We start from the raw sequence: 19,096 nt of genomic DNA on the forward strand, positions 1-19,096 counted from the left end.
AAATAATCTACTGGGATGTAGAGCATGTCCACGATGGGTGACGTTAGTGATATGAGGACGGATAAGGTTATGTAGGTTACATAACAGACTGGTAAGAAAAACGATACCGCTCAAATGGGTAGTTATCTGGAAATTAAAATGCGTCGGGCCCTCAATATCATCTCCCGACGTATGTTTAACAACCTGCGAAGTAATACAGCTTCTTCATACACAGGATCATCGACAAAAGGAAATGCCATGTTTTGAGAGAAAAAAAAACGTTTTATAGTCCTAGTCTTATTAGTCGTTTTATAGTAACATGGTTAATAAACCAACCCTGTTTTTTTTATTCATGCAGATACAGTAACAAACTGCGCTAAAATGCGCCTGATACAGACTGAATGAATGAGGAAATGAAAGAGGGCTGTGTCAGCAGGCTGGGCTGGGCTGGTGTCAGGCCAGGGAGGAGACGGAAAGAAACTCGAGGTTTCTGGAAGAAAACCTGCTCCCGACTGGGTTAGGTGTTCAGCATAAATTACCACGGCGATGTAACCCGGTAACAAGTGATTCACCGTCGTGGTACAGAAAACCCTGGGTTGAACCTGAAGTTACCTCGGTAACGCCAAATCTTGCTTCGTAGTACAGGCCTGATGTCACTGGGTGTCCTGTTTTTTTGTTAGCTTTACAATAAGACATGTATGGCCCACATAATCTAGCGCAGTGGAGCGTGAAAGTTCTTTATTGACCTTGGTTTGACCAACAAAGCTGACTGATGTAGTTGAAAGTGCTGGAAAAAAACATCTATAGTAGCTAAAACAATGACAGAATGTATGACTATTTGGTCATGAGTTTCATACTTATTGTAATAAAACATCTAAAAGCTAAAATCCTATCAGATGGGGGACTCTGGGACAAAATCTTATCAAATGGGGTTCCATGGTCTAATTTGTGTCAGTTTAGTGGTCTTTGACGTGAACAAGTTTGGCAACAACTGAGTTACGCAACAGGAACTGATACGCATCTTTGTAGGTTTTTATCCGCGAGCCCATTGGCTGTCACGCCCATCCGTCGTGATATTAACCAATCACTGAACAGACAAATTATTTGGGGTGGTTGCCAATTTTCTCTCACGCGTGCGCAATTCAATGTTGTGATTTTAACTGAAGCAACATGTCTGCTTCCATGGTGCGAGCGACCGTCCGAGCCGTCAGCAAAAGAAAGATACTGTCAACAAGAGCCGCTCTGACACTGGTAAGTCATAAACTCACATAAAACACTTTTCTGTCCTTTAGAACATGTTTATTCGGAAAGTTAGCTAGGTGTTAACGACCACCGGCCCTTAAGTAGCGTTAACGTTACGTGACCCAAAGTTAGCTAAGCTAGCTAGCTAACGTTAATCATCTGTGACTTGAACGTTACACGCATTAACACTCGGTTCCTACTTTTACGGAGCTTTCCCGTCACATTTCATGGTGTTGATGAGCTTATATCAGCTGATGTGCACACAAGGTCGGCCGTAAGGTTATAATTGCTCTGGGCTGAACTAGATGTAACTCCTAGCGAAGGCATGTTGCTAGGCTTCATAGATTATGTGTATCTATATATATCTATGGCTAGGCTTAACGTTAGCCGTTTGGTAATGTTCCATCGACTGCTCTAACGACAGTTAACTGCATATTAACAATTAAACACAATACAGGCAACAGTGCCAAGCCGTTCAACGGTTAACCGCAGGGCTCTAGAGTGCGACCAAAATTTGTAAGGGTGCGACTAAGATTTTTCCTAGGTCGCACCTAACGTCCTTGCGTCCGCTGCCTCTCCACGAACGAAGCGATATCGTTTAATGTTGCGTTACATGACCCATTCCTTCTGTAAAGCCGTGCCTGTGTTTGGATCTCTCCTCCGCGCAGCCCCGCCCCCATTCATGCACACACGGCTCACCTGCAACATGGAGAGACACAGCGCCGCCGGTGTTCTGTCAATCTATGCTACCTATCGAGACGTGCTACTTAGCGGTTCTGCGCATGCGCACGACCCATAAGCGTGGTCTGATTCCCCGCCCATAAATCTATGCAGCCTTGCGGTCGGACATGCGGTCGGACATGCGGTCGATACTGTTACGTTTACGTTATAGAAATAACACATTGTACTGTATTTGTGGTAATAATAATAAATGTTTTAATAGAATATCAAAATATGTGTTTTCACCGACGTCACGTTCTGGGTGGTAACCTGGGTGCACAGCCATATTGGAGGCACTCGGTGTAAACAACTGAATGGAGTAATGGAGTATTGTGCACTTTGGATACTTTAATACTTTATGTCTAAACAACAGAAAAGCTCATCAAAACGCGTCCAAGATGCAAAGGCATGGAATGACTTGGACCACAAAAAAAGGCACGATATTTTGAGAAATTACAGTTTACTGGCGGTGCAGATCCCTACAAGTTGGCTCCCTCTTCTTGGATCCATGGCAACCCGGTGATTCTTCCTTCATTTGCATATACATTTCTCGCCGAGCCCATATACAGCGGAAGACCTTTAAATCCTACAAAAAGTTTGGAGGCTTATAACCAGATGGTGTGTGGATGGGTGAGGGAGACGCAGTACCAAGTCATTAACGACCAATGTGTTGTGAAGGCCAAAGTAAGTAATGCAATAACGTCTTTAATCAACCTAACCTTAACTATATGATATTGTGATACTCAAGGTGTAGCCAAGTGACTCAATAGTTTTTTTTGTTTGTTTTTTTCAATTCAAAGACCGAACAAGACAGAATTTTCCCTCGTAGATCCTGGTTGAGCTTTGCCAACCACAAGCACCTCCTTTCCTCTGATAACTTTTGACATTCCTCTCCCTGGTTTTTAATAACTTTTGGAAGTCGATAATATTCCAAATGTTTTTCTCGGTCTGACGTATTGGTACAACCTAAAACACGGCAATAATTAACCATTTTCCTTACGCCGTTCGGGATCTACTTCAGTGCCTGTGCTTTGTTGTGATGCGGAGTACCTCCAACATGGCGACTTCGGGTCTGATGACGCGCCGTGAAAACCCTCTATAATGATTCTGTTGGGGGAGCATTATTTGATCGGGTATATTTGTCTATCAGAATACGCTACCACAGAAATATTCAATAAAGATATAATGGAGTATCAAAATATTCTCAATAAACATAAGAGGTCAATACTGTTAGAGTTATACCTCTATGGGATTCAGCCTGCCAGCACAATTGGAAATGGGAACACATAAGGAAGCACATTTCGATAGGGCAGCGCGACTCGATAGACTCTATCTATTTGCGCTACGGTAGCATTTTTCGACAAGGCAGCATAGATTGTCAGAACACCGGTCCACATGCTGACTGTATATTGTTAAGTATGAGAGGGAAACCTATATTGGTACCAGTGTTTCCGCTGGTAACTCTCTGTTATTGTGGCCGCCACGGCGAAAAACACATTAGAAGTTATTAAATGCAACTAACTTCAGTTCGTTGAGTAGGCTAATAGCGTGTGAGATGGAGCCTGCTGGACCTGGGTGAGAGATGTGACCCGCCAGAATATCATAGTTCATAAAAATGCAGCGCAGTGATGATACAGACATTTCATAGCCTACACAAGACGTGTGTAACGCTGCTGACCCGCCAAAGTGCATTCGACTCGTGCTGGACCCATTCATAATGAGTCAGCCGTCACTCGTCCATCACACTCTCCCTCTCTTTCTGTCTGTCTGGTTTTTTTTGTTTGTTTTCTAAGGTTTCGGCCTTTATTTTGATAGGACAGCTGAAGACATGAAAGGGGAGAGAGAGGGGGGGAATGACATGCAGCAAAGGGACGAAGGTCGGAGTAGAACCCCGGCGCCATCTCTCTCTTTTAATCAGTCTGTTAACAGACTGACGTGTGTGTGTGTGTGTGTGTGTGTGTGTGTGTGTGTGTATGCTATTTATTTCAGATAACTTTCATTTACATGTGTTGCATTGTTGTATTTTCAAACTGGTAAAGGAAACCATGTCTTTGCATTTTATTTGAATCACAATCGGTTTTAATAAAAGAGTTTGTGAAAAGTGGCTTTGACTTAAAACTGAACATTTAGCCCACTTTGTAAAAAAAGACAGAGCTATATATTGTGTATCGCCATTCAGCGTTAACGGCGACGCAAGGAAAAATTTGGGTGCACCTAAGTTTTGTGCTGGTGCACCTAAATAAAAAAAGTTAGGCGCAACCAAGGCAAAAAGTTAGCCTGGAGCCCTGTTTAACCAAGTTAACCCTCTATTACAATTTTGAAAACAATACACAAGTTAAAATGTTCTTAATTTATGAGGGAAGAACTGTTATACGCAGAACTGATGATTGTAAATGTAGCTATACTCTAGTAGTTGTTTTATTTAACCAGGAATAAGACTCATTTAGATTAAAAATCTCTTTTTCAAGAGTGTCCTGACCCAGGCCGGCAGCAGCACAATTAACATGGTTTCAGACTTAAAAAGAACATAACAATTTTAAAATGGAGACACAAGAACAGATTACAGACAGACAGTCATTTGTGGCTAGTTTTGACAGCTCTAGGTGTATTGGATTGATCAGATGAAATGAAGAAGAAAAATGAGAAGAGCCTTCCCAGTTACCAGATCTTAACACTAGTTGGTGATTATGGAGGCTTGTTGCGGTCCAACACCTAATAGAAAACGTTGTGTTGTTTGTTCCTTTTAATTTGTCATGTCTCAATCTGCAATGTCCTCGCATTTATGACATTCGTTGCATGTCACCATCTCTTCCCAAATTTTCTTTTCTTTGAAAATGTACCAGAAAAGAATCAGTAGTTAGTGGTAAAGTACTCTCACTGTGGCAAGCTGTCAGTGCAGAGTCATGGTTTTGATATTATGGGTGGGATAAACTTGTTCTGATGGTGAATATCAGCCTGACGAGCTCTGCTAAGGGTGCTGTTGCAAGATAATGTGAGCGTATGGTGGTCCGAGATAATGGAGTGCGCTGAAGTACGTTGGAAGTCCCTCGAGGCGGAGGCAAAAGCAGATGATGTGTCATTAAAGGGTTCTGCTGTAGTTACTTTCTTGACCTGTCAGGGACTAAGGATAATGATAAACATACGTTTTACCAAGTGATGCACTATACACACGATATCCCTTAACACCTTCATATAGGGCTGGGCGATATGGAGAAAATCAAATATCACGTAAACCAAATACATCAATGTCGATATTGCGGTGATATTGTAGGGTTGACTATTGGTGCTTTCACAAAATATTTTCACAATGAGATTTTAGATAAATAACCATCAATAATGTGAATATAATGACTAAGTGGGTAAAGGTAAATAATAAAACTGCTAGTTCATCTGGTAAGTTCAGAAAATGACATCACTTTACTGTAATGCAGCCTTTAAAACCAGGAAAAGACAACACTTATGACAATATTACGATATCCAAAATTTAAGATATCTAGTCACTTATGTTGATATTGATATCAATATAATATCGATATATTGCCCAGCCCAACCTTCATATAATTAATATTAAACTGCAGAATAACCATCATACCCTTTTATAAATAAAGATAATAGAAATAAGAATTGAAGATCCAGTACAAAATACTTGTAGTACTTGTATTTCTATTAACTGTACATTCCAAGGACCAACAAGTAAAACTTTTTTTAAAAGAGATTAAGGAGATTCACCATTTACACGTGTAGTCATGAAACAACTCCCGGCTGTGACACAGTTAGGATGAACTGAACATTTGGCATCAGTAGCTGCACACATACAGATGAACGCACCGGCTTTAAGGGATTAGCACCATGTAGATAATGTGGTTCACCTCAGTCTCCCAAATGCCTCCACGTGAGAGCCCAAACACCGATCTTTTCTGCACCGTCATCCACTCAATTACAGCAGGAGCTACAGGGCTGCAGGTTCAGTCTTTATGCTGTAGGCAATTGCTTATTTCAGACAAGTTGAAGTGTTGGCCCCTGCAACAGAAACTTCTACCAGTGGGGAAAGCACCATAGTCTTTTTCTCTATTGTCATTATTTTTGCTCAGTGTGTTTGAAACGGTCACAATTTTTTGCCAAAATGCATAGCTTCCATCTGAATCCAGCATATACAGAGTAACCCTTTTTTATCTTCTGTTGGGTTTTCTTTAGACTCCAGCAGCTGTGAACAAGATCAGGTTGCTGTTGCAGAGCAAGCCGGAATATGTGAGTAACTGATACAACCTTAAAACATCATGTCACCAAACTGACAGTGCTGCTCTAAATCACGGTGCTGTGTTGTTTTGAGTTTTAACTTTCCAATAAATTAGGTTTTTCTCATCAAAACAGTTAATCCTGCTTTGGGTTATTAAAAAGTTAACTTTTATCCATATTTTAAGAACATGTTATCTTAACCCAATATCTTAGGGGAAAAGATAATGCTGCACAATCACCTTTTGTAAATTCCTTTACGAACATCACATCTGTTTTTACACTCACTTGTCACTTGATGTACTAACTTCAGTTCTATAAGAAGTGCAAGGACAGGAAGAGGGAGGGAGACGGCTCCTGGATGCGGGCGAGAGATGTGACAATACAGCCATTTCATACACCAGACGTACTGTGTAACGTCTGGCCCCTTATAGCAGCAGACTTCAGTTTCAGTGTAGTTCATATACTTCCCTGTTGAACAGTAGCATCCATGTCCATATTTGCCCATAGTTCCCTGTGACAATGAATTGCAATGTCCGTCTGGCTCTTCATAGATCGGTTTGAAGGTTGGAGTGAGAACACGTGGCTGTAATGGACTGACTTACACGCTGGACTACACCAAGGACAAAGACACATCTGATGAGGAAGTGCTGCAGGATGGTAAGCTATGTCTTATTTCTGTGCTTTCCTGGTAGTAAAAACAATTTGAATGTTTGGGATATGGAGACAAGGAGAAAGGAAAAATAACATTAAATACCCTTCGTTGAGAATGATACACAACATGCTTTGCGTTCTGCCACAGCAACCTTTTTTGATACTACCACGCGGGTATGCTAAAGATGGAAATGTTCAATTTCTACACACAGTGGCTTTAATAAAACAATTTTTTTTGTGGAGTTTAAGGGCTGTTTCACAGTTTGCAACGTAACATTCTGGCTGAGTATTGACACCAAGGTTAGACGAACTTGGGAGTAGCGACCGCTCTACTGTGACTCTCTTGCAGGCGTGAGGGTGTTCATAGCGAAGAAGGCTCAGCTGACCCTTCTGGGAACTGAGATGGACTTTGTGGAGTCTAAGCTGTCCAGTGAATTTGTCTTCAACAATCCCAACATAAAGGGCACATGTGGCTGTGGAGAAAGCTTCAACATGTGAGCATCATGGAGCCTCCGTCCTCCCGCAACCTCCCTGCTCCAAACCCTGTCCCATCTGTAAAGACAGAGAGACTGAATGTTGACGAGGAAGACGAACATGAGGACATCTCTGAAATATGGACGTGCCTGCGTTCCTACCACTGCTCGTACTGCAGACCACTCGCACGCACACACACTTGCGAAGCCCAAGTATGCAAATTCATGCTTAGAGGAAGGTTTTAATAGTCTGTGTAGTCGAAACTATCTCAACATGTTGATTTTTAGGTTCAGATACCTCAGATCTTGGCAACTGCTTTTGTATACGCGGCCATGCATCTAAAAAAAAAACCTTAGAAGGACCTCAAAAGCAAGATGTTTTTTAATTTAGTGACTGGCTGCTGTTTTACACACACAGGCACATTATTTTCAGAAATTATGTCAAATTTCTCCATGACTTGTATGCAGTAAGAAATGGTACAATATGGCCTAGGAACATGCTCACTGAAGCTGAGAGTTGTTCAGGTTTAAGTTGGTCAAGCTACCAGGATGAAGCATGATACTGTTAAGTATTCTGTTTTTAAAGTTTGAATCTATCCACCAAAATCCATAAACCAACATCAGCTGTTGATAAACACACTGTAAAACAGTGTACTATTAGCCCAGTGTCATGTACCAGCAGTATGCAAAAGTGGAAGAGTTTGAAAACTGCTTTATTAGTTTGTAAAATGTATATTTATCTCTGTGTAAATATAAAGAATGTATATCTCCCTTGAACCACGCAAGCGCACAAAAAAAAGTAACGCACAAAACATGTATTCCTCACTTATGAGTACATGGCGTTTATGTTGTTTTTCTTTCTTGCTCAAAGACAGGACTTTGTGTTTGTACTGTGCAATATGTCTGTGTACATATGAAATAATAAATGGCTAAATCTAGTAATACGAAATTGTGTGGCCACTTTTTAATGTTTTTGCAAACTGACTGTAGGATTTGTGCCAAGATGATTGTTGCATCATAACTGAAATGACAAACTTAGACCAGTTGTCATTAGAATCTTTGTTTCAGTTGTCATGGTGATGGCATAATTGTCAGAACCAGATGGATTCACTGTTGCATCTTAGAGTTTAGGTTGAACTGTCATCACTTCTTTTCTGTTGACTTTGATGTGTTCAGGCAGAAAGAGGTAAAGTCATTTTAAAAGATGTATTTAAATAATCCATATTGTAGGGTTTTCACATTACTGAAATGGGCACTGTGATGTTTTTTTTAAGATCCTTTAGGGTCATGGACAATCAAAACAAGGATGGAGATTCTGACAGAGAGTCTTATGGGCTTAAGGTAGTGAAAAATGATACAGTATTTATTGTTACTAATAGCGCAGAACAAATTTGCCACATTTTCACTCTGAAATGAAGTTGTTTTTTAATGCTGTGTAAAAGATTATATTGCAAAGGGACAAACTGACTTTTATAGTAGCTATAGATATCTTTAACAATTTAAAACTAGTAATTAAAATGCACATCAAAACTGCTTTCAATGACTATGAGGCAACATAAGCTGTTAATACAACACTGACATGTTATTACCCAAAGGTGTGAAGACAAACAGTTACCTATTTACAGCAGCAACTGAGTAATATTGGTCTCCCCAAACTCATGAGGAAAATATCTAGCTCTATCTAGCAGCTTAAAGCTTCACTATGTTCACTAACTTTGTCTGCTGTTTTTGTGCTGGGCAGTTAGTGTATTGTTTGGGTAACCAGAACTTTTGCATTGAAAACAGATGCTTGCAGAAATTTCGCTGGTAAAAAGGTGAAACGGTAAAGCTGAAGCCGGAAAGCCAAAACAATGAGCTGAAAGATGGTAAACAGCTGTGTTGAGCTTTTATGTTACACATCTTTTGATCCGCTGCTAATATAAAAACATTGATAATCGCAGCTTTACATTTATTGGTGTTGAGCAAATTACAGTTTTAAACCTAAACGGATGGGGCTAATGTTTGTTTTGCCCATGAAAAATGTAAATTGCCTCCCCTTGATTATGTCACTTTTGTTTCTTGTGATTCTATTTCGACAAGTGTTGACTAAAAAAACACGAGTGTAAGTGGATAACTACCCACTGGATTCATATCATGTATGAATTGTGGTACCAAAGTCACTGTGAAGGATGATGTGTTTGGCAGAATCTTCATAAATATTTCAGCTCTGCTACTTCTTTCAGATTTCAGAGTTATTGAAGGCTTTGGCTAACAGGAAATCACCAACTATTGACCCCCGAAACATCAGCTCCACCCTACAGAACACTGGGACAGGCACTTCTAACACTAACGGGACCTTTAGATCAAGAGCCTTCCTCCCTGAAAACATCAGTCAGTTGTCCAAGTGTCAGTTTAAAAGGCGGGATCACCTAAGAGAAAGCTTACCTGCCTCTGCACCTGTTCTTGCCCCTATCACTGGAGTGGCCTGCTCTCAGGAGGGACAACTGCAGCCCAGTTTACCATCCTCAAATCCTGTCATCCTTGCACATCTGATGCTGCCCTCTGACTCGGTCTGCTCTATTGAAGGAGAGCACGAGATGCATCCACACATCCTGGGTGTGCAGGCTTGGACCACACAGCAGCTCTCTGACCCACTGAGGACGCTGCCTGAACAGTTTCCCCAGACTGGTAAACAAACAACTACACGTTACATTCATAAACACATATAGATCCCTTATTGCTCTCCTTCCTCTCTCTCTCCTTACACAACATCCTAATCCTAATATGCTGGTCTATATCTTCGACGTCCCACTTCCGGGATTGCTCCGGTGCTGCAGGAAATTCCGCCGGATGCATTACATTACACGCCAGCTGACGCTTTTATCCAAAGCGACTTACAATTGCTGTATATGTCAGAGGTCGCACGCCTCTGGAGCAACTAGGGGTTAAGTGTCTTGCTCAGGGACACATTGGTTGATGTATCGCAGTGGGAATTGAACCCAGGTCTCCCACACCAAAGGCATGTGTCATATCCACTGTGCCATCACCACTCCATGCATGTCTTTTCGCTGATGTCCTATCCTTCCGCTTTCTTTGTGTTGGAATTTTAAACTCTGGTGGATTTCTGAGGACTATGGTTAGCTGCTCCTCGGATCTCTGCGAGGTAAATTGAGACAGCTAGCTAGACTATCTGTCCAATCTGAGTTTTCTTTCGCACAACTAATACAACCTTTGAACGTAAACGTTCCACTAAAAGAAGTTCCTTCCCGAGGACATATTTGCAGCGGTTCATGCCGCCCGTGACGATTGTGATTGGTTTAAAGAAATGCCAATAAACCAGAGCATATTTTTCTCCCGTCTCACAGCGCTGTGGAGGAAGGTCTGGCAAAGCGAGACTATCCTTCTACTAATGTCAGGGTTCTACTGTAGGCTGCAGAGGCCATACCTATTTAACAGTTACTACTTTACTGCTGTAGTTAGTTTGTGATGTATTTCAATGAAAAATAGATACATGTGGTAATAAAGTAATTATTTTAAGATTTGAAGAAGGCACACTTTAAAGTTTAAACTTTACAAGTTGTAACTATGGACGGATAAATGGATGGATAACCACTGCCTCTCCACCTTATTAATGCTATAAAGCATTAATCAATGATAGATTAGCATTACTAAAACTCTTTATATACGTTTTACAGATGTACATTTTTGAATTTTTACAAGAAAGAAAAACATAAAAAATGATGACCCATGGTGTCAATGGCTTGCCACAGTTTTCTGCCCTGCTGAAGTTCCTGTTAATGTCACACTAGCAGCACAATAGCTGTTTGACCTGGTGCTCTGACATTTGTAAGCCTGGGTATTATTTTCAGGATAATGAGGAAACTAATTTGTGATCTGAGCTTTTGTTGAGATCTTCACTTTTTAGTTTCTTCTCAATAATGTGATCACATTGTAATACTTTTATGATCATGGCAAACAAAGCTTGTTAAATGTTTTGTGGTCACAGGGACTATGGAGCACAGAAAAAGACAAAATCGTTTTGGTACATAGACAGACCAATAAGTAGTTCAATAGTTGGAACCTTCACTAATTGTTGTAATAATTGATCCTGATCCAGGGCCAACCAGTGAATGGTTCTTTGAGGACTTGACGGACCTCCAGAGGAAGCTGTTTTCAGGTGCCTCAAAGAAATCTGGAGTCCCGAGAAACTCTCAGACAGCTAGGAAAACTCATCAGAACCCACATCTTTACCACTCGGTTGAAGACAAAGACACAGAAAAGATAAAATCAAATTGAAACCAGCAAATAGTTTGCCTGTTTTTTTACATAGCACTTGTGTGTGTGACAGATCATAACTGCAGCACTTACAAAGACACAAACAAAACACAAACAAGACTCTTCTTTACACATGATCATTATTTAAGGAGTCTTATGTTCAAATATTAGATAGCCAGCATACAGAAGATGACAAAAATGATGTCTGAAAACACACATCCAAACTGAGAGCATCTTCAGCAAGCTGTCTGAATATGTAACTTCCTTCTCATTGGCAGTGATGCATTCAGAAAAGGCCAACATTTATTTTGTGATCAAAAAAAGATGAACCATGAACCCAACGCTTCAAAATCCTGTTTAGGTGTCCTGTTTTACCCCCATTTTTATTTTCTTTTTACCAAAAGAGAAAAACAGGAGCAACTGTAATAAAAATAAGCCCTGAACACATCCTAAAGATGTCTGATTTATCTCTCAGCATATTTAAGCTCAACTTATATTTGTTTGTTGCACACATGGCATAATTCCTCTAAAATACCAGTTTAGTTTTCGTTTATTTGACCTCCAGGCAAAAAAAAAGTCAAATGATTTTTATGTTTTATGGCCAGAATATTATGTCAATCAACAACTGCAAAAAAAGCAATCATCACCATTTTACTTTGTCTTCACCTGTGTCACGCTGTGCAATTGGCAAGATTTGCCACTTGCTACTTTGCAGCGAATGCCATGAAGGATGTAATGACAGCTTTAAAAACAATTTGTTGTTGTTGCGTGGGAGATCAAGCTGTACTGTTACCACGACCCCCAGCTGCCTCTATGGTTTATTCATTTTCATTTTGATTTGCAGGTAAGAACCAGTCATGATTTTCCAGTTATTATAAGTGATAAAAAGTAGTATTGATAAAATAAAACGTGGGCTGTGGGTATGATTTCAATAGACTGACATGCATTTTAAATTCTGCCCAACAACACACAGTTGCTGGACTCAGAATATGTATTAATCAGACGGACTGTAATTAAAAATAAATTGAGAAGAAATAGGGATTTTTGTGACATCCAAGTCTGATGATACATTACACTCCGACTCTACTCTTCCAGACTTGTCTCAGCTCAGCTGTACTTAGGTTAATCTGCAATTTGAGCTGAAGCTAACATTGACTGCAACTTCTGGATGTTAAGCTGCAGTCATTTTACAGGGCACCCAGTCCTGGATAATTACAGGCGATGATGGAGATTTAGTTTGAAAGCACCTGCCACCTCAGTCTCTCTCTCTCTCTCTCTCTCTCTCTCTCTCTCTCTTGCTCTCACATAAAGGCTCACAAAGCCAATTGACTCCCCATCTCCTCCAAACTCCCCCTCCCCTCCCCAGTTATGTTGGTCTATAACAGTGCTTTCATCTCAGACCTGCAGAGAACAGCAGCCCATCACTGACCAACACACAACTAAACCTTCCTTTACAGAGCAGAGAGAGGAACACTGCAGAGGCAAACAGGCACAACACAGGTAAGAGAAGCTTATTACACAGGAAAAAAGCTTGCTTAATGCTTACTTATTTCACCAGGCTTTGTGTGATGTCATAAATCCAAACTAGCGGGTAATGATTTAGATAACTTAAAAAATTATAAATAATAAACATATTTAAATGTATCTAAAAAAAGTCTTTATTCTTTGATGTTGTCATTTTTTGTGTTACATTTGCACTGTTAGAGAAACAACGCTAACAGTAAACTTACAGTTACATTAATTGAGATACCAAATTGAGATACATTCTACATGTACCATTTTCATTTTCCTGGCACTGATTTGTGAAGATGATACTGGAACCAGCAGCCAATCACAGTCCAGATTGTGGGTCTGTGTGCAACGAGTCCGCAGCTCTGGAGGGCCAGGGGCCACCGGTGCTGGTCGACGCCTGGCTGGTCCCCACTTTCTTCGGCCTTATCATGCTGGTCGGCCTGGTCGGGAACTCGCTGGTCATCCATGTGGTCACCAAGCACCAGCAGATGAAGACCGTCACCAACTTTTATATAGGTAAGATTTCTGAAGCGCAATAAGGGAATCCTTTCAGTGTGTCCAGTAAAATAAATATGGGAAGTAGAATGCCCCACACAGACGTTAATAAAACAAATTCCTAAGGAAATTGTGACTTTCCAAAGAAAAAAGATGAAGAAGGGACTCTTTCTGCAGGACAGAGATATAATAAATCAAACGAAAGCCGCCCTGTGGAGCCTTCTTGTAAACAAACAAATTTTAGTTTTATTTAACATTCGGTGTTACCAAAATGCATTGTGTGTATCTTTAGGGTCTAACAAACGTGTTGAGTGATTTTTCTTCCTCATAAAACATCTATCTATCTATCTATCTATCTATCTATCTATCTTACATACATACATACATACATACATACATACATACATACATGTTTACACATTATTAATCATCCCACTTGGTTTCTTGGCAAGACCCGCATTAGCATTCAAGCATGAGGATTGGCCAGGCACCTATGCTCATGCGAGGTACCGGAAGCCGATTTGTTCAGGTCCTATACCCTGACCAATGGCCTATCCTAACCTTAAACTAATCGAGTCAATGCCTGACCTCAACTAATCGTGCTGCTATGCAGGCCGGGTCTTTTCAAGAAACCAAGTGGGATTCATAATAACGTGCTAGCAGTCTTTTTCCCTGCCTTTGCTAGCATACTCTAGCATATCTGGACATCTATCTGGACCATTACACAAGTAATTTTACGTGTACTTGAGTTAACTGTATTCAAATACCTGTCTGGGGACCCAGTCAAGTCAAAAACTCCACAGGGAACATTAAAGCTCTCATTCACTTTCTGTTTTACTTTAGTTGTTCGGTCCAGAGAATACAATGTGTAAGTTCCATTAGGTGAAAAGTTGTATTAGGTTTTGATAACACATATCAAATGACAGTCACTTGTGTTTACCAGGTTCTTGTTAGTCTGAAAAAAGAAACCGTATCTAAGCTTGTTTGGCGTTTTCTTTTTTAGGAAAACCAAACAAGCTTAATTTTCCTTTGCAAATGAAAACACTTTCTTGGCGACAACTTTAACTTTTAAAGACTGCGCTAAGCAGTAGAGACAGACTGAGCGTAGCAGTTGCCAGGGGGATAGAGCTGCACGTTCATGTGCTTGACGGGTGTGACGTGTGCTGTACCTGGAGCAGATGACCAATCATAGAAGGCCACCTCCTTGTGATGTAACACTGAGCCAAGAGTAGAAAAAGCTGTTGAAACTGGAGCTTTCAGAACAGTGAGAAATCTGAGGTTTTTGCTCATGGGGATTTTTTTGAAATACGTTGACTTCATTATTTGAAGCTTTAGCAACGTTTGACATGAACATCCGACATTGTAACTTTATAGATATGACAAAAAAAAATACAAAAAAAACATTGGAAAAACAGATGAAAAGTCCAAATGCGAGAACACAGGTTAGTTGGTGAAAGCCAGAAACCGCAGCACCTACGATGTTATTGGTATTAATAGTTACTCATGGTATTTTGCCACTTTGAATGCATCTCTTGTTTTACATTTCTATGTTTAGGAATCACTGTTCTTGTTCTCTTTCAGTAAACCTGGCCACGACCGACATCTTCTTTCTGGTCTGCTGCGTTCCCTTCACTGCCACACTGTACCCACTGCCCAGCTGGATCTTTGGAGAGTTTATGTGCCGACTGGTGAACTACCTTCAGCAAGTGAGATACGCACAAACACACAAACAAACAGGCCTGGAACGGCTGGAGACAATGGTACCAGTAATATCATGGCATGGTGACCAAAACATCATGCTACAATACTGTAATAATAATAAAAAGTCCCATGAGACATTGTAACATTATGGACATTATACTATCTGCAGAATAACTATTATTAGATGTACAGCTACCCACATAATGCAAAAAATAAACTTAACACACAAAACACAAGACCAACTTGAAAATGTAAGAGAAAGGTTCCTTTGCACAGTAAACGTATAAAGTGTCAAACGGAAACAAACCTTCCTCGTGTTTCAGGTGACTGCTCAGGCAACATGTATCACTCTGTCAGCTATGAGTGTGGACCGCTGCTATGTGACCGTCTATCCTCTGCAGTCACTGCGACACCGCACCCCGCGCATGGCTCTGGCCATCTCTGTGTCTATCTGGATAGGTATCACACAAACACACACATTCATAATCTTATACACACATTGGCAATGAGACAGTGGGAACAACGTATTGCCTCTGTTTACCTTTGAATAACCCTCCCTATGATGTTAATTATTCCCTGCATTAAATTAAAGTCAGAAAACTTGAAGCAGTTCATTTTGCTGACTTTTTTGATGTGATAAAAACAAAACAAACCATCCTTAGTAATTTGCAGAAAGAATGACTAGAGAGCAATTGGAGATTTCCCAGTTGCTTTTCACATGGTCTGTGTTTTGGTTTGGAGCCAGCATCTAGTGGCAATAAGTGAAATTTACTGTGTAACATCATGCTGTGAGTCACACAGTCATGTCCTCTGCCCACCCTAGGCTCCTTGCTTCTGTCGATCCCCGTAGCCGTGTACCAGCGTCTGGAGGCAGGATACTGGTTTGGTCCTCAGACGTACTGCAGTGAGGTCTTCCCCTCGGCCCGCCTCCAGAGAGCCTTCATCATCTACAGCTTCCTGGCTGTCTACCTGCTGCCCCTTCTCACCATAACCGCCTGTTACGCCTTCATGCTCAAGCGCATGGGGCGACCCAGTGTGAATCCCATCGACAGCAGCTACCAAGTAAGAGAAATATATGCTTTGCTTATTTTTCACTTATTAAATCCACTGACAACAGAATGTGTTTCTGATCATTACAAAGTCTCCCTAACTCCAGCTTCAGGTTCATGCAGAGCGAGCAGCAGCAGTGCGGGCGCGAGTCTCCCGGATGGTGGTGGTGATGGTGGCTCTATTCCTCATCTGCTGGGGCCCCATCCAGGTTTGCATCCTCCTGCAAGCTTTTGGCCTCCGCAGTTACGTCCTATATAAGGTGACCTACTCTCCATTATGTTTGATGCTGTAGGTTGGTAGGTGGTAGTGGTAGGGATAGGGTGTGTACACAAATAAATATGCACAGATATTCCAAAATGATGCAGTAAATTTCACCCCCGCCACTTGAAATGGCAATACAAAAAGCGGGGAAATACTTTCCGGAAATTGAAAATACCTAGAGTTTTTATTATTCTTTGAGATAAGGTGTGGATCTACAGTCTAAGTTTAGCGCTTCCCAGCAATGGCAGTGAATGACAGGTGTGGTGACAGAAATTGATGCCTTACATTTAAGTCTGTCTCAATTCTGCATCCACAGCTGAAGATTTGGGGTCACTGCATGTCTTACGCCAACTCTTCCGTCAACCCGCTGGTTTACGCCTTCATGGGCAACAACTTCAGAAAGGCCTTCAAGCACGCCTTCCCCGCCATATATCTGTGGCGCACAAGGGCGAGAGTCAGGGTGGGAAACATGGACGCAGAGGACGGGGGTGAGACGGATTGCCAGGCACCCAAGGGAGAAGCAGAGATGCAATTTCTTTCATCTGGGTCCTAAAGGTCATGCTGGGCATTCGGACACTGTGCGCTCATTGTTTATTTATAGTTTGTTCTGGAGATGAGAGCAGTCTGCTCTCTCTGTCACTCTCTCTCTCTCTCTCTCTCTCTCTCTCTCTCTCTCTCTCTCTCTCACACACACACACACACACACACACACACACACACACACACACACACACACACACACACACACACACACACACAGTGCAGCAAAACCTGCCATGTAAACTCTTAAAAGGACAAACCAATCCAATCACGAGCCTCTCGTGACCCTCACAAGCTGCAGAAACACAATTATCTTTGTCACGTTTTTTTCTGTACTGATGCAATCAGTTTACTGGAGCTCCTGGTTGTATCTTCACAATTTCTCCAGGAGGTGAAGAAAGGTGTGTAGGACAAGTGTTCTGTGTTAAACACATTTTCCAAACAATACAAATGCTGCATGGTCTGTTCTGTTTTCAAAGGTTCACTGTTATCTCCTGTTTCTTTTTATTTGTTCTTTTTCCAGTGTATCCTGTTTTTGTGTTTGAGTAACAGCAGGTTTCACTGCACCGAACTGTTTATTTTGGGACCATTAGTGGAGCTTTATCTTTGTACAGTGGCTACAGATTCTAGCTATTCTAGTAAAACAATTCTGGTTAGATTCAACTAAATTCCACATTTGTAGCAACAGCATACTTTGTGAACAGCCAGCTTGAAAAAAGTGGAACAGCATGCACATACAACCACTTTTTACTGTTTCTAGCAAATAGTTTCCTTATTTTGTTGTCTAAATGCTGTGCTGGTCTGTCCTCAGTGGGAGTGGGGTAGGATACAGTCAATTTTCCTCTAAAGCCCCAAAACATGCTTCTTTGTCTGTGAGTCTACATTATGAAGGTACATGTTAATGTGTGCAGTAGGAAGCAGTGTTGCATTTACACCCTAGAATATACATGGAACAAAACAATTCATAAAAATGAAATCTTCTGAAATGAATAAGTGATTTCACTTTTTGACCATCACTGATTTGAAATGTCCAAATTCCTGCAGATAACTGAGATATTGTGAAAAGAATATCCAAATGTTATTACTACTCTATTTTACCAAAAACAGGCTGATTGTAAAAGAAATATTTTTTTAGATAAAGGGACAATTTAAACAACTTACATAATAGTCTAAACAGGTTCATCTGCTGCAGGGTTTCATCCCTTCACTACAGTTATTTTTTAATACAGTGACAGAAGTCTTAGTTCAATAAACAGTCTTTAGTGATACTACATTGCATACTGTGAGATTAATAGTTAATTAATATTATAATAATTAATAAGCTGCTTTGCACTAAAATTGTTCGTCTGTCTGACTCGTTCGTGTCCGGCGTGCGATCACCTTTTTGTGGCGTGACAGTGGAGCCAATCAGTCCAGATCTAAATTGATGGTCACCAATGACAGCCGTTTACCTAACAGACAAGTCCCAGCCAATGGGGTGGCTGGCTGGCAATGTGGGCCTTGTGATGCAGAAAACATTTGTGTAAAACACAGCAGAGTGCACATAATCGGTGCAACATGTGACAACCCAAGCCTGGATTATCAACTGAGAAAACGAACAGTTGTGACTAGTGAAGGTACCCATGTTAACATTGAAACAGGTTTTTCTTGCTATAATCGTGTAACTTTGGATACCCACTTGATCTGTCTAACCCAGACTGCTGAATCCGAGTTGCTCCAGATAAACTTCGAAATAAATATTTTTGCACAGAACAAACGCTGGTGGCCATAACCTAGGTTATGGTCTCTTTGTGTCTTATTGTTGCGTATATAGCAGCCCTGACACTGCTCATGTCCCACAAGTTTAATTCCTCCCTATGTGTAAACTTGGCTAGAAGCCTACACTCTGATTATCAGTTGATGTATATTTATAATAACAATTAAAAAACAAAATCAAAACAAAACCTAAATTAGATTCGGCTAAACGTTTGTTACCATAGCTT

The 19,096-nt window shown here is 40.9% G+C and overlaps 2 protein-coding genes across 3 annotated transcripts; both read left to right on the forward strand.

The window, feature by feature from the left end:
• The first annotated feature begins 436 nt into the window (after nucleotides 1–436).
• Nucleotides 437–8,239, forward strand: isca1 (iron-sulfur cluster assembly 1). The gene is made up of 4 exons (XM_078251213.1): nucleotides 437–1,230; nucleotides 6,136–6,189; nucleotides 6,729–6,834; nucleotides 7,178–8,239. The coding sequence occupies exons 1-4, from the start codon at nucleotides 1,150–1,152 to the stop codon at nucleotides 7,324–7,326; spliced, it is 390 nt and encodes a 129-aa protein (XP_078107339.1). The 5' UTR covers nucleotides 437–1,149; the 3' UTR covers nucleotides 7,327–8,239.
• kiss1rb (KISS1 receptor b) lies at nucleotides 6,745–18,881 on the forward strand. Of its 2 annotated transcripts, XM_078251209.1 has the most exons (9): nucleotides 6,746–6,834; nucleotides 9,524–9,968; nucleotides 11,398–13,055; nucleotides 13,364–13,583; nucleotides 15,144–15,268; nucleotides 15,587–15,722; nucleotides 16,087–16,325; nucleotides 16,420–16,572; nucleotides 16,891–18,881. In XM_078251209.1, exons 4-9 carry the CDS (start codon nucleotides 13,364–13,366, stop codon nucleotides 17,125–17,127), a joined length of 1,110 nt encoding a protein of 369 aa, XP_078107335.1. In that variant the 5' UTR covers nucleotides 6,746–6,834; nucleotides 9,524–9,968; nucleotides 11,398–13,055; the 3' UTR covers nucleotides 17,128–18,881. The 2 variants fall into 2 exon arrangements, with proteins under 2 accessions (XP_078107334.1, XP_078107335.1); XM_078251208.1 differs by lacking the exon at nucleotides 9,524–9,968 and having other exon boundaries at nucleotides 6,745–6,834.
• The last annotated feature ends 215 nt before the right edge of the window (nucleotides 18,882–19,096 follow it).

The sequence above is a fragment of the Sander vitreus genome, chromosome 5 (genome assembly GCF_031162955.1).
Source record: "Sander vitreus isolate 19-12246 chromosome 5, sanVit1, whole genome shotgun sequence".
Classification (NCBI taxonomy): domain Eukaryota; kingdom Metazoa; phylum Chordata; class Actinopteri; order Perciformes; family Percidae; genus Sander; species Sander vitreus.